The sequence below is a fragment of the Salvia hispanica genome, chromosome 3 (genome assembly GCF_029641045.1).
Source record: "Salvia hispanica isolate PSC_SH4W2 chromosome 3, Shi_PSC_v1, whole genome shotgun sequence".
Lineage (NCBI taxonomy): Eukaryota > Viridiplantae > Streptophyta > Magnoliopsida > Lamiales > Lamiaceae > Salvia > Salvia hispanica.
In genome coordinates, this window is record NC_142694.1 from 55,900,473 (window position 1) to 55,927,945 (window position 27,473).

A 27,473-nucleotide genomic window follows, 5' to 3' on the forward strand; every position below is an offset into this window, starting at 1 on the left:
AAACCGACTTTTAGTCTTCGTGGATCGATAATTTTAACTTGCCACGTGCTACTTATCCCGTACATTTGTGGGTGACGCTTTTGATTGCTAAAATAGCATGAGTCACTAACCCAAATTCTTGTGCCAAATACAAACGCCTCATTTAATGGGACAGAGGGAATAATAATTTAATAACATGAACAAATTGATAATAGTAATTTCTTAAAAATATACTAACACTCGGCATAGATAATAACTTATGGATTAAATTGCATTTCTCAAAAATGTTTTCACTTGATGATTGATAATAGTAATTTGAGAATTTTCTTATGTAATAGTAGGATTTATAGGAGTAATAATGATCACAGACAAACAATGCTTTATTTATTTTCTTCTATTGATTCTACGGAGCTATGTTATAATACTCTTCCTATTCTAAAAAAAGTAGTCTAATTTTACCATTTTGTGAACCGTCCCTTAAAATTAGACTAAGTCTATATTTAATTCCTCCTTATTGTAACTTTTAAACATTAATTGATTACTATAAATTATTTCATTAAAATGAACAATTTTTTACATGAAGTAAAATATATTTCCATGCAATGCACAAGTGTAGTTTATAACCTGTCAAACTGTATTGAATTGTAAGCACTAAGCAAATACGCAAATTTTTGGCGCAGCTTGGCTCGGCCGCCGATGGGCGGCCGCGCCCCAGCTAAAGACGGGCAATCAAGAAGAGTTGAAATTATTGGATTTGTCTCTTAAACTTTAATTAATCGGTTTCTGTTCAACAGGGCTGGTTATTGATTAACCAGTAATCGATTGTGTGCATTATATTGAGATCCCAGTTTCTATATCCAACCTTTTTCACCTTCAAATCTTGATTATCTATCAACATATGAACATTAAGAAACGTGGAGCTTTGTCATGTATGCCGGTAGAAGTATGGGACATGCAGGAATTACCTCATAATGAGGTATGGGAAAAAGACCTACCGACCCCTGATTCTTCTGCTGCTGCATTGGATAGACTTACAGTCTTAAGGGTGTGAGTGAAAAGAGTTGTACAAGAGAAATTCTTAAGAGAATACCGAACTTAAAGGGATTAGGAATTGTGGTAGAATTGCAGCCTTATGATGAAGATTATGATAGAATCCCATTGAGTAACCTAGGTTATATATCAGAGGAACTCAAGTATTTGAAATTTCTTATATATACTGTGAGGTATCCTGATATTAAGCGTAAGTATATAGTTCGTCTATCAATGTTCCCATCAAGTTTGACAGGGTTATATTTGAGTGGCTTAGGGTGTCCATGGGAGCACATGAATGTCATAGGTTCGATGCTACCAAATCTTATGTATCTCAATTTAGAAGGCTATGCCTTACGAAGCCCCGAGTGGAATATAGAAGCAGGGAGTTTTTTGAAACTTGAGACAGTTAAAATTGAGGACACCGATTTGGTGCGATTGATAGCTCAGCATAGAAGTCTCCCAAGGCTCAACCTCCTAAGCACACGTCATTGCTACAAATTACAACAATTCGATTGGACGCATGATCCCTCAATGGTCACCTCTACAATTGAGTTAGTTGAGTGCTATCCCCTAGACGTCGATTCTGCCAAGAAATTAAGACCAGAATCTGTCTTTATGATTCGTTGGTGCTCTTCTTTTTGAATTCCTAGCTCGATCGACTCTCAACTTGGTTAACGGGTTAGTCTTCCTACTCCCTTTAATTTGCACAAAACCACTTAATTCACTTATTTCTTTACTAAAATTCTTGTGCTTGTAAGTGGTTTGGTTATATTGCATTGCAGATTTGTGTTTTAGGCTGTTGGCTGCTTTTTCTTCTTACTAGTTATTTTTTGAATGAAAGTTTGATATCTAAAATGGGGGAGGTTTAAATCACGTAACACATGTTTTGAATATTTATAACACTCCCATGTTATATTAACTAGTATCAACCCCATGCGTTGCACGGCCTATTGAATTTTCTTTATACAAAAGTGAAAATGTAAATTAAATAAACTGTGAGAAAAAGTAAAAATTATATAGTTTTTAAATACAAACCAATGACATCAATTACGAAGCAATCTTAATTATGTTACTAATAATTTTTGGTAATGTTGATAAATTAAAATAGTTTTCCATATTGTCTTATGGATATTTTTACTAATGTTGAAATTTTAATCTTATACTTATGTTTGAATTAATTATATTGTTCATCAATCCATTTAACTACTAATTATATAACATTCAGTAATTTCATTAATTAAAAACAATATCAGAATGCAACCAAGAAATTGAAGAAATCAATAAAAAAAATAGTAGAATCCAGAATCATTTATGCTCATGCAGCTTTGGCCCGCCGCCCATCGGCCTCCATCTATCTCCAACAACCATCATCTTCTCCGCTCATCGTCTCCAACACTTTCATCGTCCTGCGTCTACACCATTTTCTCCATCAAACCAGTTTGCTCTCATATGTAGATAAGAACTTCAAACAAAAGTCAACTATAGACCCTTATTGCAATTTCGAAAAATATTTTCATTCATGAACAATGCGAACACAACTTTGTGTTCTATAAAATTTCATAAAATACTTACCAATTTCAAAACCAAACTTGGCAAGGAGAATGCTTCCATAATTTCAACATTTGATTGATAAAGTTATGATAGTTTGTAGATCACTAAGAAAGATTAATTCAATTTTTATGGTTTCAACAAATATTAGTAACATAATAATCATACAAAAAGAATCCATAAAGTGGTTATTATAAAAAGATAATATTGATAAAAAGCAAGAACCATACTGAAAATAAATCTTTTTTGCAGAAAATCCAGTAATGCAATAGATTATAGGTGAAGGTAATGAGAAAATGAGTAATAAGCCAGCGAATGACATCTACATATATATAGACAAAAAAAATATAGAGAAATTATAGTGCGTTAAAATTTACAATAAATTTTCCTTAATACAATTACTAATAATGTGTAATAAATTTGGCGGTTACAAAGTTATAAATTTCTAATTGGTGTAGTCCCAATTCCATAATTGATGGATATGTAGTGCTTATTATTGAGATTAAATCACAATTATTAAAAAATTGTAACTGCTAATATTTTATAAACCTTTATGAATGAAAACTTTCATGCCACATTTATCGCTCTAATTAGTGTAATCGCCTAGTCTATGGATGAAATAGAATTAGTGTACAATTAAGATGAATTGATTCAAATGATAATAATAATTGGTGACTAAATTGTAACAGCCATATTAAATAATTGAATTAATGTTTTATAGGTCAATCAAAATAGTATCTAATTTTACAAAATAATCCAAAACTTATAAATATTTATAAGTAAGGCCAAAACTCGCCTTTTATTTATGTATAGACTAGTATTTCTCCCGTGCTATGCACGGCACATTATATTTTCTTCCAAAATCTATATAATACCAAATAATTATGTAGCATGAATATTAAATGAAAAATAATTTATCATAATTAATCCATAAATATTAATGAAAATATTTACATATCTAATATAAAAATTGCGAACACACATCAACAACATATAATTAAAAATATATATATATAATTCAATAATATAACACTATCACCAATAAATAAAAAATACAACTAAAAACTCATGATAAAAAATAAAATGTTGTATATCATGAGACTAAAAAATAAAGCAAATTTACATCATACAAAACAAAAAAAAACCTAAAGAATGTATAATTACCACTTCTCCTAATGAGATTTTAGATATTTTTTTATCAAAATCTATAATTTAAGATTGCATTGGTGAGACACTTCCTAGTCGAACTCCATTTGATTACAATATAGTGACTCTATACACTAAAAACCCAAACCTTGAAACCTAAATCCTAAACCCTTATCTTTAAAATATACTCATCATGACCAACAAAATGAGCCAAATATCAACAAAATTCTCCCTCCGTCCCGATTCAATTTTACTTTGTTGATCACTTATTCTATTTTGGGGGTTTTAGATCTGTATTTGATATCTTACTCTGGGTCGGCCTACTTGATAATCCTTACTGATAGTAGATGTTTTTTTACCCGAATCTTGGTTGTAAATCTGTTTCTATGCTCATATCAAGAAAATGCTTTACAATAAGACTATGTGAACGATAAAAAAAATCTTGCTTGCATTTTGATTGAAAAAATTGTCCCGTAAAGAGTATTTATAAACATTTTGTTTTATACCAAAAGTCTTTTTGATTCAATGACTCTTTCACCTTCTTATTCCTATATTAATTTATATGTTATGAGTATTGATTGTAGAATAAAGATAAAATTAACGGCAGAATGACGGTAGATCGATCAAATAATATTTTTTCTATTATTGTTGTCTAGTTTATTTTATTTTATTATTCTAATGATATAAAAGAGGGAAATAAAGATTCAAATGATATTTTATTATTCTAATGATATAAAAGAGGGAAATAAAGATTCAAATGATATAAAAGAGGAAAATAAATATTCGTAACCTCACATTTGAAGCTGCCGTAGTTAAGACAAATGTAATTAAAAAATAGTTTTAATTATAGTTTATAATTTTTAAATTTAAATGATAGTTTTGTAAATATTCCTAAAACTCCCATACATTTTATCATTATACTTGGATAAGTCTTTTGTCACAAAGACATACATTTGACATTATTAGTACACGCAAATATACATACAAATATTATCTATACTTGAATGTATTAATTCATCACAAGTGATCATCATAATCTAAGAAAAAGAATAATAATAAATGGAATGAAAATTACGATGAAAATTATAACATAAATCGAATTATAAGTCAAGTCGAGGAGATCCCTCTTAAAGCAAGACAAATTACGGCACAGCTAGTGCTCTCAGATTGATATATTATCCCTAAAGATAAAACGACATTCTCCTAACGTGTAGAAGCATCTTAAACCAGCTAGTCATTGACGTAATTGATGGAGCTATGAGAATCTAGCAATACAATTCTCCTGAAATGCAAAATAAAATGTTGAGAGATTGAGATAGAATGAAGAATGCTTTTGTTGATATATAATTCATCTACAATTCTAGGCCATTTATAGGAAAAATAGACAACATAAAAGGTCTTAAAATTAAGGTACCATAAATCATGAAGTGATGACAAAAGAGGTTACAAATTCTCCACTACACATGTCATTACTCCAATAAAAGATTCCATTCAATTTTTTCTTAGCATACTATTAGACGTCATATGCAATAGTTTTATAAATTAAATCTTTTCATTTCTCTAATTATCACATAAATAAATAAAATATTTTCATTTTTCTAATTTTATTTAGATAAGATGTGTGAATTTAACACTCATCAACTCACAATAATGATGGGAGTTATTTTTTTTTATAATAAATATATAATCATGCATGAAATATATTGAGAAACAAAATGGTACACCTTATCTACTCGTGTATATAAAAGCCGAGTTTTGGGCAATTTGAATATGTATAAATTTTGGGAATAATTATAAATATTACTTAATAAGTTATGTTTATAATTTATGTAGCCAAGTGAAATGTTAATGCCATTAAATGTATAACTATATACTATGTAGTCAAATGAAGGATGTTAATGCCATTAATTTGGTATAACTATAAATTAATATCCACTAAACTATAAATTACGGCTACAAATTTATATACTATGTAGTCAAATGGAGGATTTTAATGCCATTAATTTGGTATAACTATAAATTAATATCCACTAAATTATAAATTAATGTCGACTAAAAGTATCTGAATCATTTAGCTATATTTTTGAACAATATGTCATTTGCCATAATTTATAAAAGAAACGGCAACAGATTTCATACAAAAAGAGCACCTAAGTCAACGAAATGGCAAAAGTTGTAATGAAGGGTAACAATATGTCATTTGCCATAATTTATAAAAGAAACGACAACAGATTTCATGCAAAAAGAGCACCTAAGTCAACGAAATAGCAAAAGTTGTAATGTAGGGTATGTAGTTGATTTTTGTTTGAAATTATTACATGTAGATGGTAAAAAATTGGCTTATGGAATAGATTGCGCCGGTGCAGGACAAGAAAGGTGCAGGAGATGATAACTGGTGATGAAGAAGGGCACCCGAGCTAGATGGAGGCGGATAAAAGATGTTGGGAAAAATAATAAGGTAGAGATGTATTGGAGTACAAAGAGAAGTCGGAGGGTAATGTTTTAATATGAATAAGTTACTATTCCTAATAAATTGTTCGTTAACAATACATTTTTTAATTAGTTGACCCAACTATATAGGTGAAGGGTTTACATGATTAATTTTTTATGAGACATATATGATATAACAAATTCTTATGGATTTATGTGATGACTTGGATTAATGTGATGAATTTATTATTTAATTTAATAAATTACTCTCTTCGTCCGCCATTAAATGTCTCATATTTGACCGACACGGGTTTTAAGAAATTGTTTGACTTTATGAAGTAAAGTGGGTAGAAAAGTTGGTGGAATGTGAGACTTACTTTTATATATTAGTTTTGTAATAAAATGTGAGTGAAATGAGTTAGTGGAATGTATGGTACACCTACCAATTATGGTAAAAGAGAAATGAGACATGTATTGGCAGACGGACGAAATATGAAGGTAGATTATATTTATTATATTTTTTCTATGACAATGGCTTATTAATAAATTGTATATTAATAATTTCATATTTATGGTGTTAGACATTAAATTTTACTATTTATTGTTTAAATAAGATTGTTATTTTTATATCCAAAAATGTTTTAATTAATATATGTGTTTTTGTTGTTTTAATATAATTTTAAATATTATACTAATTGCATAATTGATTTTAACATTTTACTTAAATTACTCTAGATTGACATTATAGTTATTAGTTGTGATTAATTTTACTATATTATAATTTTATTTTTATACTTAATTATTGCTATATTCATACATCTATTTAATAAAAAAAATTTATAGGAGTATTAAATATACAAATTGTAACTTGCGGAAGTACAATTGTATATGAAATTGAGAAAACCATCTTAAGCCTACTTACCACATCTTTTATTTATTTTTCGAAAAAAATGATCAATAAAGATTGTCTATTAATTCTCGTGATGATCTGAATTCCTAACCTATTGAATTGAGAAAAAAATGTTTTGTCAACTGAGTAGTGTTTCATCGTCTTCTTATTTTAGTATTTTTATTGTACGGAATGTGTTCAAATAAATAATAAGCCTGATTTTTATAATTAAAATTTGAAGATAATTTATAATAGAAATATTTAGGAATAAATAGAATATATAAGAAAAAAGTAGAGAATTCTAGAAGAAAAAAAAAGTAGGATGAAAACTTTAGAACAAATACATATGCAGTCTATATATATGCCTATTGTAAATATTTTGTAGATGTTAAGTTTTTCGCAAGTTTAGTTTTTTAGTTTTCAAATTCGAGTGATGATAAAGTGATATATTAAATTAGTTTTCGTAAAATTAATTGAACCGTGCATCGCACGGGAGTATATACTAGTTTGATGATAATAATCCACAAACTTGAATAACCTAGTAATTGCCGGTTGAGATATATACAAATTAATTATCAAAATTAAATTTATTCTAATCATTCTAGCCTCAAAAATTTTAATTTCATAAATACCCCAAAACTCCCCTTGATAATTCCATAAATATCCCCAAAACTCCCCTTTTATATATATATATAGATTTACTAGAGTCACTTTTCAGGAAATGAGAGGGCAAAAGATGTCAGATAGCAATGTATGATTTATTTCAATTGTATTAGTATTAGCATGTTGTTTCTTAAATATAAGCATATTAATTTGTTGGATTTTGTTGAGGTCTATAAAACCCAAATAAAATTATTGTAACCGACATTGCTGTGAGTTAATTTGTGTGAAAAATACTAAAGACAACCGTTGTAAAGCTTCATAGAAATTAGGAAACAATCTATACATATATAAAAGGCGAGTTTTGGCCTTAATATTGAATTATTTTTAACTTTGGATATAAATTTAAATATTTAAAACTTTGGGGCAAATCTAGAAATTTGTAGTAATTGGAATGAATATTTATGTGTAGTACTAATAACTGTCACTGAAATAAGTTAGTCCAAATAGTTATTCCTATTAATCAAAATTATTAATTACTGATTTCCTCTATATCTATCATGTACTCCTAAATCATGGAGCCGAGCGATTCCATGGCCACAATTGATGTAACCGCCAATGGTGTGGGAAAATAATTAAGTGGCCTTAATTTGTAGATAATTGCTAATAAACGTGTGATAAACATTAATATAAATAATCATTGATGCATTAATCGTTAATCTTAAACTTTCAGTTATAAACTTAATTAATAATTCCAATTAACCCATTCAGTTACAAAATCATTTAGTTTATTTTTATAATAATAATAATAATAATAATAATAATAATAATAATAATAGTTATTAACTATTATACAAAATTATTTGGTTTATTTTTATTATAATCATGATTATTTTTATATAGAATGGTGCTAACATAATGTCAATTTTATATAATTACTAATTACTTTTACTTTTCTAATAAGTGATTTGTTTGTTACACCATTTAATATTAGTGCCGTTACAAATTGAGAATTAATGGATACAATTCAAATCCATGGTTATAAATATATGTCATTTGCTAGCTTGTAACACATTCACTACCTTCTCCTATTGCATTACTAAATTATTACTTTACGCTCTTTTTTTTTTATGATTCTTATTCTAATTATATTGTAATACTAATTCTTTTTGTTTGTGTTTTTCTTGAAGAAAGAAAGCTCAAACCATGGAAATGGAATTCACCGTCCTCAATAAAGAAAGAAAGTTCAAACCATGGAAATGGAATTCACCGTCCTCAATAATCTACAATATAACGTAATGTCATTTATCAATTGAAATCATAGAAGCGTCAATCAGTTGAAATCATGGAAGCATTCACCTAGCAGAATTTGGTTTCGAAATAGGTGAGTATTTTGTGAAATTTTATAGTAATGAACTGTTACGGATTGCGACTTTTAATAGTGCAAATGCAGAGTTATGTTTGCACTGTTAACAAAAGCAAATATTTCTCAGAATTGCAATATAGGATTTATAGTTGATTTTTGTTTGAAGTTCTTACCTATAGATGGGGACAAACTGTCCTGATGGAGGAAATGACGTCGATACAAGATGATAAAAGTGTTGGAGATGATGAGCAGAGAAGATGATGGAAGTCGATGGGTGGTTGGGCAGAGCTTCATGAGCATAGCGAGTTTTGGTCTTATTTTGAAATTATTATAAGCTATGGGATTGAATTTCAATATTTATAAGATTACGTAGAAATGAGTGATATTATAAAATGTAACTGTAGCCATTCATGTAACTGGATTCATTTTTTCTTCTTGGAGCTTAATCAGATGATATTTCAAATGTCCCCATTCATGCATTGTGTATAAGAGCTCTCCAAATTTTTATAATTTGTTATTAATTATTTGATACAATGGTATTGTTTCTAAATTTATTAATTAATTTACAATTTAAAATTAATATTTTAAAAAACCTTATTTTGTGCATCGCACAAGATACTAGTTTATTAAATGAGTAGGAAAATATATTTGATTATGTTTTAATATGTTGGTTTGCATGTTGTAGAAAGCTCACTACAAGAGCAATGTACTCCCTAAGTCCATAATTAATAGTCTCACATTTCCTTTTTCGTCTGTCCTAATTAAATGTGTCATTTATTTTTTACTACTTTTGGTAATGGATTTCATATTCCATTAATTCGTTTCACTCACATTTTACTATAAAACTAGGTCTTATATTGCACTAACTTTTCTACCTACTTTATTACGTTTCTTAAAACCCGAATCAAGTCAACTTATCACTAAATTGTGGACGGACGGAGCATGAATATGTGTGAAGGTCTTAAAATTGCTCTAACTTGATGAAATTTGTTTTTGTGTTTGTACTCCGTCCGTCCCCTATTAATTGTCCACTTTGACTTCGGCACGAGTTTTAAAAAATGCAAAGGAAAGTGGGTTGAAAAAGTTAGTGGGATATGAGTCTCATTTGTATAAATTAGTTTAATAATAAAATGTGAGTGAAATGAGTTAATGGAATGTGTGACCTACTTACCATTTATGGTAAAAAAGTGAATGTGGACAATTAATTGAGGGACATATGAAAATGGCAAAAGTGAACAATTAATGGGACGGAGAGAGTATTAGTTATATGTAGGAGTTTATTCACTTCTAATTCAAAAACTGGTCAACGTATTATACAAAGAGTAATAGATTGATTTGTGTCACCGTTTACGATCGAGTTCTATGGATAAAATGGAAGTTATCTGCATGAAAAGATGCTTTTGTGGCAGGGATATTTGGTGATTTTGGATAGGCACAAGTGGGAGTGCATGGAGTAGTGAAGATTGGCCAATCTGTGGGCCTAAGCTAAACAATGAAGGGATTTCCGGTTGGTATTCTGAGGAAGTATTTAAGAAGAAAATATATCACAAAAGAATATGAATTTTTAGTTTTATTTCCACTTAGAACTCCTCAGCTTAGTTTTACAACTCTCGCATTTCCAATCCTAATTAATTGTTACTTTTGCTATATGAATGAGATCCCTTAGTGGAAGTTCATCAACGTGGATTGTTGAATTTCTTGAGCCAAGAATGGTTCGATATATATATTTGTTCTACCCTAACAAGATTGCTAGGATAGACATTTTATTCGCTTGTTCTAATTAATTGTTTATTTATGGGTCCAGCCACGATAGATCTAAGTTATTATGAATCGCAATTCAATTGATAAGACTTATTCATTAAGTCGAGGGTTCGATCATCAAACAACATGGAAATGGACATGATTGACCCAAATATATTATGTGGCCATTTCCAATATCGTAAGCAAAATAATCATAATATAAATTTGATCATCGTATATCAATGAATTGTTGCCCAAGTCAAGTTCAAATCCAAGCAGGTGATTTACATGGAATTTTTTATGTTTAAGGTTGTATCTTATATCGTCCCCTTGTTCATAAATACTTTATTTTTTAATATAATCAATCATTAAAAATAAATATGAATGCAATTAAATTATCAATAGTCAACTTTGAATTATATTAACCAAATTCGTCATCAAATTATTGTTGGTACAAGTCTCCATCTTAAAATTAGTCAATTGACTGATTTGGTATCAAATACATGTGATTATGAATATAATTTCAAAATAATATTTATATGGCATGCATGATGATATAGAGCTGACTTTGTAGAGATTAGGCACAAAACAACCATTTTCATTTTAACAGTTGCAATCCAAAAATTTTAAACACTTGATTTGCACACCACCGGCGTGGCCAACACCGCCGCTTCACCACCACCTCCGCCACCACTTCCCGTGATCTCTTGATATTTCATATTGAATAATGGCAGCTTATGCTGCGGCATCTTCTCTTAAGAATACAATTCAACATATTCTACAATCGTCTCGTATTTCGCTGGCTCCCCTTTCTTCTGAAATCCTACAGCCGGCCTACGAGGCCATGTCTCGTTTGCAGGAAGTTCTTCTAAAATTGGACGACACCAACTGTAGCAAGATCAGGACGGAGGTGAATGCTTTGGATGAACGAATCAAAGAGGCTGCATGGGAATTCGAAGATTTACTAGAATCCGAATTCGTTGATCAAGTTCTTCCACAACTTGAAATCTTGCCAAGAGTTGATCAGGGAGATAACTTGCCTTTTCATGTTGATCTGGAGAGTTTGCAACATTGCGTTGATAACTTGCTCAAGAAGATGACCGGGATGGAGGAGGAGTATGATATTGAACTGGAAAATATGCCAGAAGAAGAAGACGAACCTATTTCCTCAAGAATTGATTTCGGAGGAATCAACTCAAAGATGGTTGGATTATATGACCAATTTGAACAAGTCCGGGATTATCTTGTAGAAGATGAAGGAACTTGGTTATCAGTTGTTGGGATGGCTGGGGTTGGTAAAACAACTCTTGCAAAGAAAGTATTTGACGATCCATCTGTTCAGAAACATTTCGAGTATCGAGCATGGGTCAAAGTGGGCAGAAAGTGTGAATACAATGAAATATTAAGAGGCATACTAGCTCAAGTGGATCCCAACACTTACCACCAAATGATCACCGAAGAAGACAATGGTGATGATGACGATAAATTAGTTGGACACTTGGAAGATAGATTGAAGGATAAGAAATGCCTAATTGTGTTAGATGATGTATGGGAATGGGATAGACGAGTAATGGATAACTTGCCAGAAGAGAATATCCAAATCTTGGTTACAAGCAGACTAAGAATTAAAGTATATCCAATTCAAGTAGTACGCTTGTTGAATGAAGAAGAGAGTAAAAAATTACTTGGTGAGAAGGTGTTCGGTGAAGAGGGTTTTCCTCTTAGCCTTGAGAAATTGGGAGAGAAGATTGCCAAAAAATGTGAAGGTCTTCCACTAATGATAGTCACAGTTGCAGAGCTCCTATCCGAAGAAGACAAGACCCCGGAATACTGGACTGAGGTAGCTGACATACAACATAGTTCAGTGTTCGTGGATGCATATAATCAAATATCAGAGGTACTTTTTCCAAGTTATGACTACTTACCTCAATATTTAAAAATGGTTTTTCTCTATTTGGGAGCATTCCCTCCATATAGTGATATTGAAATACACAGCCTCTTTCACCGGTTGTGTGCTGAAGGGTTTCTTGAACCAATTGAAATACAAACTTCAAAAGACTTTATGGATGGTTTAGGAGATTTTATGGATGGAGAACAAACTTTGGAAGATTTTATGGCCCAATGCTCGGCAAAGCTTTCATATTGGTATCATCTTGTTTTACTCGAATCAAATCCAGAATCTTGGTTTTCAAAGAAAGAGTTTCGCGTCCATTCTTGTTGGCAACACTTGTGTAAGAAAGAAGCTAGTGAGATAAAGTTTTTGCATGTTTTAGAAAGTTGTGATGATGTTTTGAGAGATCAGCGTCGGTTATGTGCTCATTCAAACACTTTATTTGCCTTCAAAGAAGTGTGTGATTCAATAAAAAGTGATTGTGCGTCCATTGTTCGTTCTCTACTTTGTTTAGGTCCTTATCACCAATATCCAGTGCCAATACATGACATGGATTTCAAGTTGCTCAGGGTACTAGATTCTCTTAAGGTTCGATTTTACAATGTCCCACTTGAATTTCTGACACTAATTAGTCTAAAGTACCTTGCCCTAACTTGCAACAAAGAGCTCCCTATTTTCATATCCAACCTTTTTCACCTTCAATTCTTAATTATCCATCAACATATGCACATTATAAAGCGTGGATTTCTATCATATATGCCGGTGCAAATTTGGGATATGCAAGAATTGCAACATATTGAGGTCTTGGGAACGGACCTACCAACCCCTAATTATGATGCTACTTTGGGCAATGTCTCCAGTCTTGGTGTGAGTGCAAAGAGTTGTACTAGAGAAATTCTTAAAAGAATTCCTAATTTAAAAGAATTAGGAATTCTAATAGAGTTGAAGCCTTATGAAGATGATGATGATGATAGCAATTCATTGATTGGCTTTGATTATATATCAGAGGAACTCCACAATTTGCACATACTATCTTATTATATATTGAACCCTAAAATAAAGTATGAGGTTGTGGTTCCTCTTTCAATGTTCCCATCAAGTTTGACAAGGTTGGAGTTGAAAGGTTTAGGATTTCCATGGAGGGTTATGAATCACATTGGTTCGCTGCTACCAAATCTTAAGGATCTCAGGTTAGAACATTATGCCTTTCGAGGCCCAGAGTGGGATATAGAATTGGGTTATTTTTTAAATCTTGAGACACTTGTAATTGAAGATACTGATTTGGTGCGATGGAGATCTCAACTTGGAACTCTCCCAAGCCTTGGCCTTCTAAGTCTACGGCATTGCTACAAATTAAAAGAGCTCAATTGGTCGCCTGCAATGGTCACATTGCGTACAATTGAATTAGTTGAGTGCAATCCGCTAGCTGTTGCTTCTGCCAGGCAATTAAGACCAGAATCTCTCTTTGTAATTCGTTGCTACTCTTCTTTTTGAAATGAGAAATTCTAGTTGTACTCTCAATTGGTGAACAGGTTAGTCTTCCTACTTCTTCCAATTTGCACAAACCATCTCAATTCATTTCTTTCTTAAGTAAAATGAGTGTGATTATGAATTAAACTTTTGGTGTTTCTTTATACTTTGGAGAATATCTTTGTTCTTATTGTAGATTGTGTTTTTATGTGTCTGACTACTCTTTTGCTTAGTAGTTAGTCTATTAATCAGAATTTGACATCTAAAATGGTTTTGCAGGTTTTGTTGAGGGTTTCTATGACTTGGAATCGAACACAGGGCCAAAGATCTAAGTCATATGATTATATGTGATAGTTGCACTTGTTTGAATATTATGAACCCTTAATCCTATATTCATTTATCGTTTTTAAGGTAAAAATGAAAGTATATGTTACAGTCTTTGATGCAAGAAAACTTGTCCCGCATCGATTGTATTAGGCAATAGATATGGGGTTTATAAACCAAATGAGCTTTCATGATACGCTAGTTTTGGTTTTAATTCTCGTGTTTGGTCTTTGTAGTGTTGGTGCTTTCATTGATAGCATAGAGTAATTGCAAGGATGCGTAAAAGAAAACCATGCTTATGCTTATAGTCGTATTATAAATTCCTTATTTCTCCAATTTATAAGATGAAATTATTTATTTTTTATGGTTTTCCTTTTGTTACTTCCTCCGAGTCCGACTTTGTAAAATAGAAACTTTTGAAATGGCACGAGTTTAATTCATAATTAGTAGAGTAAGAGACATAGACTAAAAATGATTGAAAAATTACTAGTGGAGAATGGATCAAACAAAAATGAAAATAATTTCTATCTTTGAAGAATATAGAGAGTATTATTTATTTATTTATTAAGTTAATTGCAGATAATAAAGAAATTGAACAAAAAGTCCTAATGATGATATTTTGCTCACCCTACCTATATGTAACGAATCATGCTTATGAGCAAGGGACTGCCGAAATTCTAATTCCTTATATATTTATTTATTTTAACAAACAACTAGAAAAGTGATAAATAAATTAATACAACAAAAAATTGTCTTTCTATTTATAGTATATCCCCTATATACATATGCATAATACATAATTTTAAGCATAAGATACTATAATCTAAATTTTCATTTTAAAACAAGATATGAAAATATACACATTAAATACTAGGTCATAATTAATACTCCTGCAATATCACATCGTCGCAACTCATATCTAGAAGTAAACAAGCAAAATGGACATATGGAATTATGGACATATGGCTCACATCTAGATTTTTCAAGTGAGCTGGCCCGGCCTTAAGAGGTCCACCGCCTATATTTTGGCACAGTTCGGCTCATGCCTATGTCTGAGCCGGGTCGGGCCAGGCCTTATATTAATTTTGCTAAACCCGGTCCAATCCAGGCCCACATGTCAAGTGGATTTCTAACGTGATATTACACCGTCCCGGCCAAACTTTTTTTTATTTATTTATTGGCAAATAAAACAAAATTAAACATAACAATATAACCGAATGGATAATTATGTAAACGTGTCAAGCAATAGTATAAGCTCATTTATGAGTTTTCTATTGTTTCCCAAACAGTGAAATACTCGTTTCGTCCGTGAAATATTATCCACTTTTATCATTTCAGTCCGTGAATGAAATGTTGACCACTTTTTTTTTTTTTCCACTTTTGATAAATAGAGTCCACTTTTCACTAACTCAGTATACTCATATTCTATTATAAATCTACTCCCTCCGCCCGTATTTGACTACTCATATTCTCATATTTGACCGACACGAGTTTTAAGAAATTGTTTGACCTTATATAGTAAAGTGGGTAGAAATATTAGTGGAATGTGGGATATACTTTTATATATTGATTTTATAATAAAATGTGAGTGGAATGAGTTAGTGGAATGTAGGGTCCACTTACTAAATATAGTAAAAGTGAAATGTGAAATTTATAAGTGTGGAACCTGCATTCCACTCACTTTTCTTTACATTTTTTATAAACCCGCCGCACGTCAAATGTGGACAATATTTCATTGATAGAAGACTTCTCAAACATTATTCTCTCTCTTATTTTACAATTTCTTCACTTTAACTATTTATTATCATTTTTATAAAATGAGTGTAGAAAAGTGACTAGGTCTCTTAAAGTGGGACGGAGGGAGAATGTTATAACAGATTGACTATTTTACTCTTTTGTTGATATTTTATCTACTATTTATGAAATTCATAAACTTTAATCTCATATATACAATTTTAAAATTAATAATGTAAAATTGGTCTTAGTTGTGCATGGGAAGTTACGTGCATTTTAACACCCGTAATGAATATACTCATTACCAAAATCTAGTTCACCAAAAAAATCAGTAAGATAATGGGATATTATATACTAATTCTGTTATTTTTGCAACGGTATACGATATTAAACTTTTGATATGATCTGTACATTCCTACCTGGCTACCCCTAGCAACAACTAAAAAAATAATACTCCCACCCTCTGAAAAATAGGAACTATTCCGTATTTTCTTATTAATTCGTTTCTAAATAGTATGAATTTTTGTAATTTTGGGATAGTTAAATATTACCTTCGTCCCATTTAAGACGTGCATCTTTCCCTTTTAGTTTATCTCACTCAAGATGTCTACTTTCTATATTTGGAAATAAATCTCTCTCTCTCGTTTCTCCTTATTAAAATGTTCAACTACCTTTTCTACTTACTCCACCTAACAACTTCCTTAAAATCTCGTGTTACTTAAGAATATGGACATCTTGAATGGGACGGAGGGAGAAACACATTACAATTACACATTATTTTATTTACAACTTATACCATTTCACTACACTACTAACAATATAGAGTCTGCTATCCACTAACATTATTTATACTATCATTTATATCTATCTCTTACTTTATTAATTATGTATATTAAAACTTGTGTTAAACAAAATATTTGTACTTTTTAGGGACGGATGGAATAGAATATAGGAGTATTGCAGCAAAAATTAGTTGGATAACGATGCTCCCTCAAGTGAGTAAAAAATTAATAGTCCATATTATCACACAGTGTGTCCAATTGAAGAAATATTCTCTCTCCTATTTTTATATTGGGGTTGGATCTCTGGTTGGAACCACAGCAGGGTGCTGTGATAGACACAATCAAATTTTTTAATAATAAAAAATAATTTTTTTTTTATATTAGAATAATGGGTATGAGTCTTGCACAGCACCCCGCTGTGGTTCCAACCACAGCAGGGGATCCAACCCCTTTTATATTATGTGCAATTGTAATTTACTTGATGCACCACGTGTCAGTGTTCTTGATGACTAAATTCATAGTGGAATATTATTTGGGTTTCTAAAAAATGTGAGAACTGGCTCTAATAATTGAGACACCAATTTGGGGGGAGTAAATTCAATTTTGGTAGGGAGATTGGGATTAGATTTAAACTATGTGGTATGGGAAGCTTGACTATGATGTTGTCAATAATATTGGATCTAGATTTTTGTTAGAGAAAAAACTAATGTCGTACCGATAGCATCACAATCGCATTCATAATTCATAAAACATTGGAACTAAAAATTATAATAAACATATCGTACAAGGGTGTGTTATATTGCTAACTCACTCCTAAATTGCTAATTATTACTCTCTCCGTCCCATTTTAGGAGTCCCGATTGAGTTCGGCACGAGTTTTAAGAAATAAAAAGGAAAGTTGGTGAAAAAAGATAGTGGAATGTGGGTCCTACTTTTATATATTAGTTTTATAATAAAATGTGAGTGAAAAATGTGAGTGGAATATGGAGCCTATTACCAATTATGGAATATTCCAACCGGATCTCCTAAAGTGGGACACCCAAAAATAATAAACCGGGACTCCTACAATGGGACGGAGGGAGTATTAGATAGTAGACATTGGATTATAAAATCAAGGCACAAGATCATCCATTCTTAGTATCAATACAATCCACATAAAATGTCAATCAAAAGTATTAATGTCAATTGACTAAAAGTTAGTTATAACTAACTTTCAAAAAATATGCAAAAACTTTAATTGATTATAACTATCTCAATTTAAATTATTTTTATGCACAACTTATATCAAATTAAAGATAATTTTATAAGGATTCTAATGAGATTTCACTTGCATATGTTACGATGTCAAAATTCGAAAACAAATTCTTTAATTTTCGTATTTTTCAAAAGCAGCTTAATGTCAATGTTGCTATCATAATATATCAATATAATACATATACAATGTCAAAGCTAAATTGTGTTGACATATTCAATGAATCGTATTGATATGTTTAATGCACTATATTGATATTTTGTTCCCAACCCTAATTTTGATTGTTTTCTTATCTTTTTTAATTTAAATAATAATAAAACGAAATTACACATGGCGATTTATAGACTACTAGATCTCTACAAATCTTATGATTCTAAATTAATTATAGTTAGCAATTAAAAGTTGAATTAGCAATTGATCACTCCTCTCGTACAAAATTTCTTTTGAAATTTCAACAAAATGTTTGGCACCATTTATTGGGAAGAGTTATTAGGAAAATCACGACAATAATCATCTTTTTATCAATGGATTATGAGTGATATCCAGTTTAATTTCAATATTAATTATATTCAAAGGACCATCTTATTCATTGAAATGTATTCCTGGAAAATGTGGAGAGGACCACCAATCAGCTACATGCATAAATGCAGCAATCACAATTGCTCCAAATTCCAAAAGAATAACAGTCAGAAATAATAGCAGTAAAAAACTAAGCAAACTAACACAGAACACTTAGACCTTAACTTTTTCATACGGTTTTTTCTTCTTAAGATAGAGCTTATGTAACGTAGAAGAAAGGTTTTGGACTAAAGCTCCACTTCTTGATAGGCTACCATATGTTGCAAATAATACAAAAATAAGTATAACAATATGTGTAAAGAGATATTGAACCCACTATATAAGTCGTACTATGCTAATCTTCAAATCACTAAAGTATTTTAGAATCGAACCCAATAGTATCAGAGCGAGTTATTAACTATGGAAAATTTAAATGAACTAACTGCAGTATATATGGGCAGTGGGCTAAAACTTGAATATTACGTGAAATTCAAGCAACACTGTAAAGGGCAAATGGGTGATCCGCCATCAAGTGAAAACATTTATGTGTGGCTAACTTGCTTAAACCTCCAACGTTTCTCATAATTATTTAAATAATTTTCATATAAAACAATAATACATTTATGTGTGGCTAACTTGCTTAAACCTCCAACATTTTAATAGATACTATAATTTTAACAGATATACTAATTGATAGTTTTGATGAAATAGATACTATAAATTTACCAATACTTATGTTATAATTGCCTTAAGGTGGGTCAGTAGGAGTAGCTATTATCTTTTGGAGAGATAAATTTTGGACGGAGTTAATCCGTAGGCAGAGAAATCCGTGGCCTCGCGAGAGGAGTGTTTTCTTTCTTTTATCAATCATTCTCTTTGTTTTTCAGTTCATGTCTCTTCTAGTTCAATTATTAAAACCGTCAATTATTATTCCAGATTCTATAATATCCCTCTTATCGAGTACGACTTGTGCTCATTATTGTCGACAACCTTTACCTCCTATCAAATTTCAGCAACCTATGATGTTTTGACGGTAAAGATGAAGAATGTGTTGAGTTACATATAGATTTAGAAGCATTGCGGATAGAATTGGGATTTTTGGGTTTAACAGAAAAGGCACAGGTGTAGAGATCGTACAAACGTTGTCCAATGGTGGTCGGCTACATGCTTTCATGATACGGACCTCTTTTGAGAAAAGCGACTTATTTTTTAGAAGCGTTATTGTGGATGCTTTTAATCTAATATACATACATGATGTTTTTTATTTATTTATTATGTAGGAATATATCTTTTCTACTCTCGATACTGAGTTGACAATACTATTTAATGAGTTAAAAAAAAAATATATATTTGAATGTATTAACGGAGAAAGAAAATATAATGGAGGAGTAAAAAAAAACAGATAAAAAGTATGATTAAATGTAATTATTTTTTAAAAAAAACGTTGCATCTTGACATCTATTTTAGAACACCACAGTATATAACATACTACTCTATATGGAGTAACAAAAATTATCAATATAATTAAATGAATGGACCAACGGGTCACTTAGCAGTTGATAACGCGGAGCTGTAGTGATCTTGAGTTCACAGTTTAAATCCCACCATCCATTGGAGATTTTCAGCCTTAATCTGCAAATCCGATTGAGCAGATAAATCGGAATCCACCAAAGACGGATTCGGTACGTACAACCATCTCCACCATCTCCATTCCCTCCTGCATATTTCAAAATAGTAATTGAGACAAAGGAGTAGAAATTATACATTCAACATTTTGGGTATTGAATTCGTGTAGCATGCAAATTGCAAATAAAATGAAGAAACAAGAAGGAATAAGTGAGTTTAACTTCACCTCTCAAGATTCATTTGCCGCGTTGAAACGTCACCTAATCAAGAGATGGGGAATGTGGGCAATCTTCTCCCACTCCTCAGAGCACTCCCAATGGAGTTCCCTAAAAACTCCCTTATTTCTCCCTAACTCCTGCCACATCAGCGCCACATCAGCACCAAAATTTATCCCCAGTTTTTAGCCAAGTGCTACATTGGTTTCTCCCTTATTTCTCCCTTATTTCTCCCTAACTCAACATTTCATTTTTACATCATTATTTTTTATATTATTTAATTTTCCCTACAAATGTATTTAATAAATAGACTAATAATGAACAATTCATCGTTGTATTAATCATTGGAAAATATAATACAACGAGAAAAAAAAAACTACAAATAAAAAACGCAAATAAACAAAGATTTAAAAAAAAAAAATCTAAGACGGAGGGGCCGGAGGGGCGTCGGGATCGAGCCCCAGCGTACTCTGCAGGTGTTGGATGCATTTCCAGAGGGCCGCCTTTTCTTCAGGGGTCCCGCCGCCGGTGAAGTACAGCGTGTACATCTGGGTCAGATTGGCGACATTGCTCGAATAAGTGGCTTTTTCTAAGTCGATGACGGATTCCGACGCGACTTCCGACGTTGCGCCCTTCCCCTTCCGCCTCCCCTTCGCCTTCTTCACTCCCTCCGGGCGCTCGTGCGGACCATCCCCACTCAAGTCGATGTGGGCCGCGCTCCCCTCGCTCTCCGAAACGCTAAGTCGCGAGCGCACCGATTTCCCGTGCAGCGCGTCGTGCATTCCCGTCCGGAATTTGGGGAGATCCTTCAGCTTATCGTAGATGTTCCAATACTTGAAGCCCTTCGTCGACAAGTACTGGCTACTATACATCCGGATGGCCTCATCTCGGACCATGTGCTCGTTCTGGCCACTCGTCATGTGAGTCATCAAGTTAGAATAAATACCGTTGAAGTGCCCGCAGTCCCTCATGAGGCGCTCCCAATGCCGACGGATCGCCTCGCTGCCATGGTCCTTCATTGAGGCAGTCTTGTGGCTCCTGTACTTCGCGGCAATCCGCTCCCAGAATATGATCTCAGTCTGGTAGTTGCTGCGCTCCGCGTCCTGTGACGTGTCCGCCCAGCAGTCGGCTATCAGCTCGGACTCTTGCAGAGTGTAAGTAGTCCTTACCCGCTTCGGCCTCTCATCGGAACCCGTATCAGTCGCAGCCGACGACGCCGGCGCCTTCCCCCTCCCGCTCCTAGAAGGCGGCTCGGTGGGCGTTTCTTCCACCTCGAAGTCCTCCGCGCTCAGTGTCGCGGCCTGAGATTCTTGGTCGCCTGGGGTTGATCCGGGGGTGTCGAACTGGGGCCGATACACATCGTCGGCTGGAAAGGGCATTCTGCCGGCAGAGTTGAAGTACGGAGAAAGTCTCCGCGCCGGAGGAGTCTGCAAAGGAGACGGACCCCCGTATGGAAGTTGGCCGGGAGGAGAACCCATCGCCAACAACGACTGCATCCACTGCTCGTTTGCTTCATCCGTGTTGGGAATTTGTGAACTCGACTCTTTCCCCTTACCCTTATCCTTACCCGATCGGGAACTTTTCTTCCAAAAGCTCATAATTTTGATGAAAATTGAAGATTGGGAGAAGAGATTGAAAATGGAGAGAATGAAGATTGTGGGTGATGAATGGAGGAAGTGGAGGAAATATTTATAGGGGTGGAATGTAAAATAGCCGTTGGGTTCAAAAAAAAAAAAAAAAAATTTTAATTATCGCCGATTATCGCCGAGCGTCGCCACAGTGGCCGGCGATCGCTCGGCGATAATCCGGCGTTAGAACGCCACTCGGCGAAGCAACGGCAACATTATCGCCGAATTATCGCCGACTTCGCCACAATGGCCGGCGATAATTCGGCGATAACCGGCGATTTATCGCCGAGAATTCGCCACCTCCATTGGGAATGCTCTCACCCTCCTCTTTCACACATCGCGCCGCCAGCTTCGGGCAGTCGAATATCGCAAGCGACGCCAGCTTCGGCATCCGCGACGGCGGCAGCGCCTCCAGCTTCGGGCACTGCCGAATCACCAACTCCGCCAGCGACGCCACCTCCCGCGGCAGCGCACTCAGCTCACACAGGTTCCACAATCTGAGCGATCGCAGCGACGGCAGATGCAGATCCAGATCACGCAAATTGCAATCCTTTATGTACAGCTCTCGAACATTCTGGAACACCTCCACCGCCGCATCTCCCTCCACCACTCCCCTCAGATTCGGCAAATTCGCAATCCTCAGCCGCTCTAACGACGCAAATTTCGAATTCCGACTTCCATTTTCATCCACTATATACTCCAACGCATCAATGCCCCATAGATACAGAGATTTTAGACGAGGCAGATTACCGATTAATGGCAGACGCGACAAATTTCTGCAAAATCTCATATTCACTAGACTCAAATTCTCCATCTTCTTCATCCAAACTGGAGCGTACCTTCCTTTGAAGCCGCTTATTTGCAAACACTCGAGATTTGGGTGAGGTTCCAAGCCTTCCAGAACCTTCTCATCCATTGCCTCCGCAGATTCGCCTTCCCAATTGAGGATTAGATGAGCTAGGTTTGGCTTCTCAACTAGCTTTGCTCTCGTCAATTCGCTCTTTGCTCTCTCCAGATGTCGGATTTCAAGCCTTCCTCCGATCTTCAACAGCTGCAATTGATCGAGCTGATTTCCTGCTTTGTTACCGACTATGAACAGAGTGAGCGTCTTTAGATGAGTCAATTCCTTGATTCCGCAAGGCATGTCACTCAGCTTGGGGCATCCATCTAGGAATACATGACGAAGATTCGTCATGTATTTGATGTTCTTTGGCAAAGCTTCCAGAAGGATGCAATCATTTATGATGAGAATTTGCAGATTCCAAAGGTTGCAGAAAGTAGAAGGGAGAATGCGAATGTGGGAGCTTGTTAGATCAAGATAGCGCAAGTGTTTCAATTTGGCTATTGCCTTTGGTAGGGTTTCTACTCTTGCCCAATTTAGCTTTAGAATTCTCAATCGAGGATAGCTCATAGTTGTGGACAGTGTTGGCACGTTCAATGAAATACTAGAACAACCATTTTCCCAGGAATGTTTAGTGAAATGTACCTTTCTCACTTTGTTATTTGATGCATTTGAGCTTGATCCAGGGACTTTGTTCTCCAATATCGACTGAGCTAGATCATGAACAAGATCGTGCATCTTCGCTGTTGTTGTAATTGTCGTTGTTAATATTTCTAGTGTTGTTGTCGTTGATGTAAATAGTTCCTTGGTAGTTCCTTGTGAAGTGACTTGATGGAAGAAGGATCTCAAAGCCAATTCATTCCATATCCGTTCACCAACGTCTTCAACCTCCTCTTCTCCGTTTGGCTTGATGCATCCGAGAGAGATCCAATGGAAGATCAAATCTTGTTTCTCAATCTCGTAATCTTTAGGAAAGACCGCACAATAAGCGAAACATTGCCTCATTTGTAGAGGGAGGTGATGGTAGCTCAGCCTTAGAGCCGGCATGATCATGGTTTCTTCTTCCCATATCTCACTCTCCCTGACATGAATCCATTCCTTTTCTCTCCTCTTAAACCGGAGAAGGCCTCCTAGCGCCTTGGCCGCCAGAGGAACTCCGCCACACTTTCTCACTATTTGCCTCCCTATAGTTTCCAATCCGGGAAAGGCCTCGCTCCCTTGCTCTTGCCCAAACGCTCTTAACTTAAACAGCGACCAGAGGTCCTCCTCGGACAACCCTTTCAGGGAAAATGGCGGAAGCGTTCCCATTGCTTCTGCCACTTTCCTCAAACGTGTGGTGACAACAATCGAAGCACCATTGGAACCACAGTCCAGAATGCTTCTAAGCTTAGCCCAGTCTTCTTGATTGTCACTCCACACATCATCCAACACCAATAGGTACCTCCTCCCATTCAAAACCTCACGGATGCGGCTCTGCAGCGCGTCTAGCTTCACCAGATTTGAAGCGCTTCCGGTGGTGGACTGTATCATGGCCTCAATCAAGAACTTGATACAGAAGTTACCAGAAACACAAACCCACAATTTATCTTCAAAATGACAAGTCACTCTCTCGTCGTTGAAGACTAACTGAGCAAGCGTTGTCTTCCCAAGGCCTCCTATGCCAACGATTGGCAAGACAGAGAGCTTGGATTCTTGGTTCAGCAACACCTCCACAATGCTCTCTCTGTCTTCATCTCTTCCATAAATATGATCACCCTCAATCAAAACCGATCCTGACTCGCGTCTGCAGTCGACCTCCTGAGGCACGACAATCTCAGACAAATGGAAGTTGTTCCTCTCTGCAGCGAGATGATCGAGTCTGTGAGTCATGTCTTTGATTCTTCTCCCCATCTTGCGGCTAAATAGGATCTTCTTGAGGTTGAATTTGGTGGGCAGCTTGGAAGCCTCAGTGCTGCATTCATCGAGTATGTCCTCAATGTCGAAAGCCGCGGCATTGAGCTTGGTGAGCCAGTTGTGGATGGATTTGTTGTGGAACTGTTTGGCTTCTGCGTCTTCAAGGACTGATTGGATTGTGGTGAGAGTGCTTTGCAGCTTCTTCATCTCTTTGTCTACGCCCATGATCACTCCGATCTCTTCTTCGAGTAGATACCTAAGATTGTGTATCAGAATCGAAACAAAGGACTCAGCCATTTCCAGATTTTGTGTAAGAGTGAATACGCAAAAGAATTTATGCTATTTTAAGGGAGATTCTGAATTTAGTATGCAACTTTTTTTGTTGAGGTATTTCAAGTGCAGATGAGATAATTACGTTGGGACAAATAGTTAGGTTGGTTTCCATCTTATTCGTCAAACATGTAATTTGGTTCGTTGATTGTTCAAATCCGGCAGCTTTCAGCAATGGAAGAGAATGAGTAGTAAGTCCAAAATTTGCGTATTTATTTAGTGCTTACAATCCAATACAGTTTGACAGGTTATAAACTATCATTACACTATAGCTTGTGTGCATTGCATGGAAATATATTTTACTACTTCTTGTTTAAAACTGTTCATTTTAATGAAATAATTTATAGTAATCAATTAATGTTTAAAAGTTGCAATAATGAGAAATTAAATATAGTCTTAGTCTAGTTTTGAGAGACAGGTTCACAGAATGATAAAACTAGACTACTTTTTTAAAACAGAGGAAATATTATAACATAGCCCTTGCTGTAGAATCATTAGAAGAAAACAAACAAAGCATTGTCTATAAATCCTACTATTACATAAGAAAATTATCTAATCACTATCTATTATCAATCATCTAAGTGTAAACATTTTTGTGAAATGAAATTTAATCCATTAAGTTATTATCTCTGCAAGTGTTGGTATATTTCCATGCTAATTAAAACTTTATACTCCCTTCGGCCTACACGATGCTTACAGTCAATTTGTTCATCTGATTAAATTATTATTCCCTCTGTCTCGTTAAATGAGACATTTGTATACGACACAAGAATTTAGGTAGTGCTATTTAGTGAATTAAATTGTAGTAATATTATAGCTGGAGAAAATATAAAGTAGAAAACAGAAAGGGAAAATAAAGTAGAACAAAGTAAGAGAGAAAAAGTAAATAAGATAAATAAGAATATGAAATAGCTAGAGTTAATTATTGTTAAAATAGAAAAAATGTCTCACTTATGCCGGTATATTCAAAAAGCAATACGTCTCACTGAGATGGAGAAAGTATCATAAAAAAAAAAAAAAGTAACGGTTGAAATTAGGCCTGTCAAATTGGGTACCCGCGGATACCCGATCCGAAATTTTCGGGTACCCGATCCCGAAATTCCCAAAATCCAATACCCGATCCCGAAATTCCCAAAATCCAATACCCGAAATCCAATACCGGATACCTGACTCGGGTATCCAGTCCCGAAAAATCGGGTATCCAGTCCCAATTGTGATTTTGAATTTTTTTTTTGAAAATAAACTACAAACTTTTAGAATTTATTTAATATTATTTAATTCAAATTTAATACAAAGTTGAAATACTAATATTCAAGTAAAAATAACTACAAACTTTTAGAAATACAAAATTCTTATAGTAGCTCGAATTTAAAAGAAAATAACTACAAACTTTGAAATATACAAAATTTATAAGTTATATTACATATTAACATCTTTCATCCATCCACAATAAGTCAATAACCATCAAAATTCATAAGTTTAAACATTCATCCTTTATAAATATCACAATTCAATAATCCATAAGAATCAAGATCTAACAATAATATCATCAAAAAATTCAAAATTATAAATATCACAAGTCAATGAAATTAAAATATAATTAAAAATTTAAATTAAATATCTTATATGCTAACTATTAAGTATTAATTAAATTATAGTTAAGAAATTAAATTACATTTAATTATAATAAAAATATAATTTATAAATTTTAGAAAATAAATCGGATAATTCGGGTATACCCGATCGGATATCGGATAACCCGATACCCGATAATCCAAAATTATCACTACCCAATCCCGATCCGATATCCGAAAAATCGGGTTTCGGGTTTGGATATCGGGTATCCAATACCCGATATCCATTTTGACAGACCTAGTTGAAATGACGTCCTACATAAATCCATTACATATTAAGTTCAGAGGAAAACTATCATATATGTCTAAAATCGGTAGGTTAACCAACAATCAAACTAAAAAGGATAGTATTTACATACTATTATTTTTATACCTAATACCATTAATTTAAAGCTTCATTGCCAAATCCTCAACAATGCGCCTTCTCAAATTATATATGAGAATTTTTAGATTGAGATTTGTTTTTTATACTATTCTGAAAAAAATTCATGATCTCATCATCAATTTATGGAGAATTTGAACATATTTCGTGGGTGACTTCCATTTTCTCCAAGAAAATTAAAAA

At 33.7% G+C, this 27,473-nt stretch overlaps 1 protein-coding gene and 2 pseudogenes across 1 annotated transcript; 2 read left to right on the forward strand and 1 right to left on the reverse strand.

The window, feature by feature from the left end:
- Positions 1-910: 910 nt before the first annotated feature.
- On the forward strand, positions 911-1,690 carry LOC148931112 (putative late blight resistance protein homolog R1A-10; annotated as a pseudogene).
- Positions 1,691-11,439: 9,749 nt separating this feature from the next.
- On the forward strand, positions 11,440-14,115 carry LOC148931113 (putative late blight resistance protein homolog R1A-10). Its single transcript, XM_089069341.1, has one exon. The coding sequence runs from the start codon at positions 11,458-11,460 to the stop codon at positions 14,113-14,115; it is 2,658 nt and encodes an 885-aa protein (XP_088925467.1). The 5' UTR covers positions 11,440-11,457.
- A 6,554-nt stretch (positions 14,116-20,669) lies between these two features.
- LOC125210406 (disease resistance protein RGA2 pseudogene) lies at positions 20,670-25,241 on the reverse strand (annotated as a pseudogene).
- Between the last annotated feature and the right edge of the window lie 2,232 nt (positions 25,242-27,473).

Bases quoted from the DNA above. Each gene is read 5' to 3' on its own strand.
- LOC148931113 (XM_089069341.1), top strand. From the start codon at position 11,458: ATGGCAGCTTATGCTGCGGCATCTTCTCTTAAGAATACAATTCAACAT.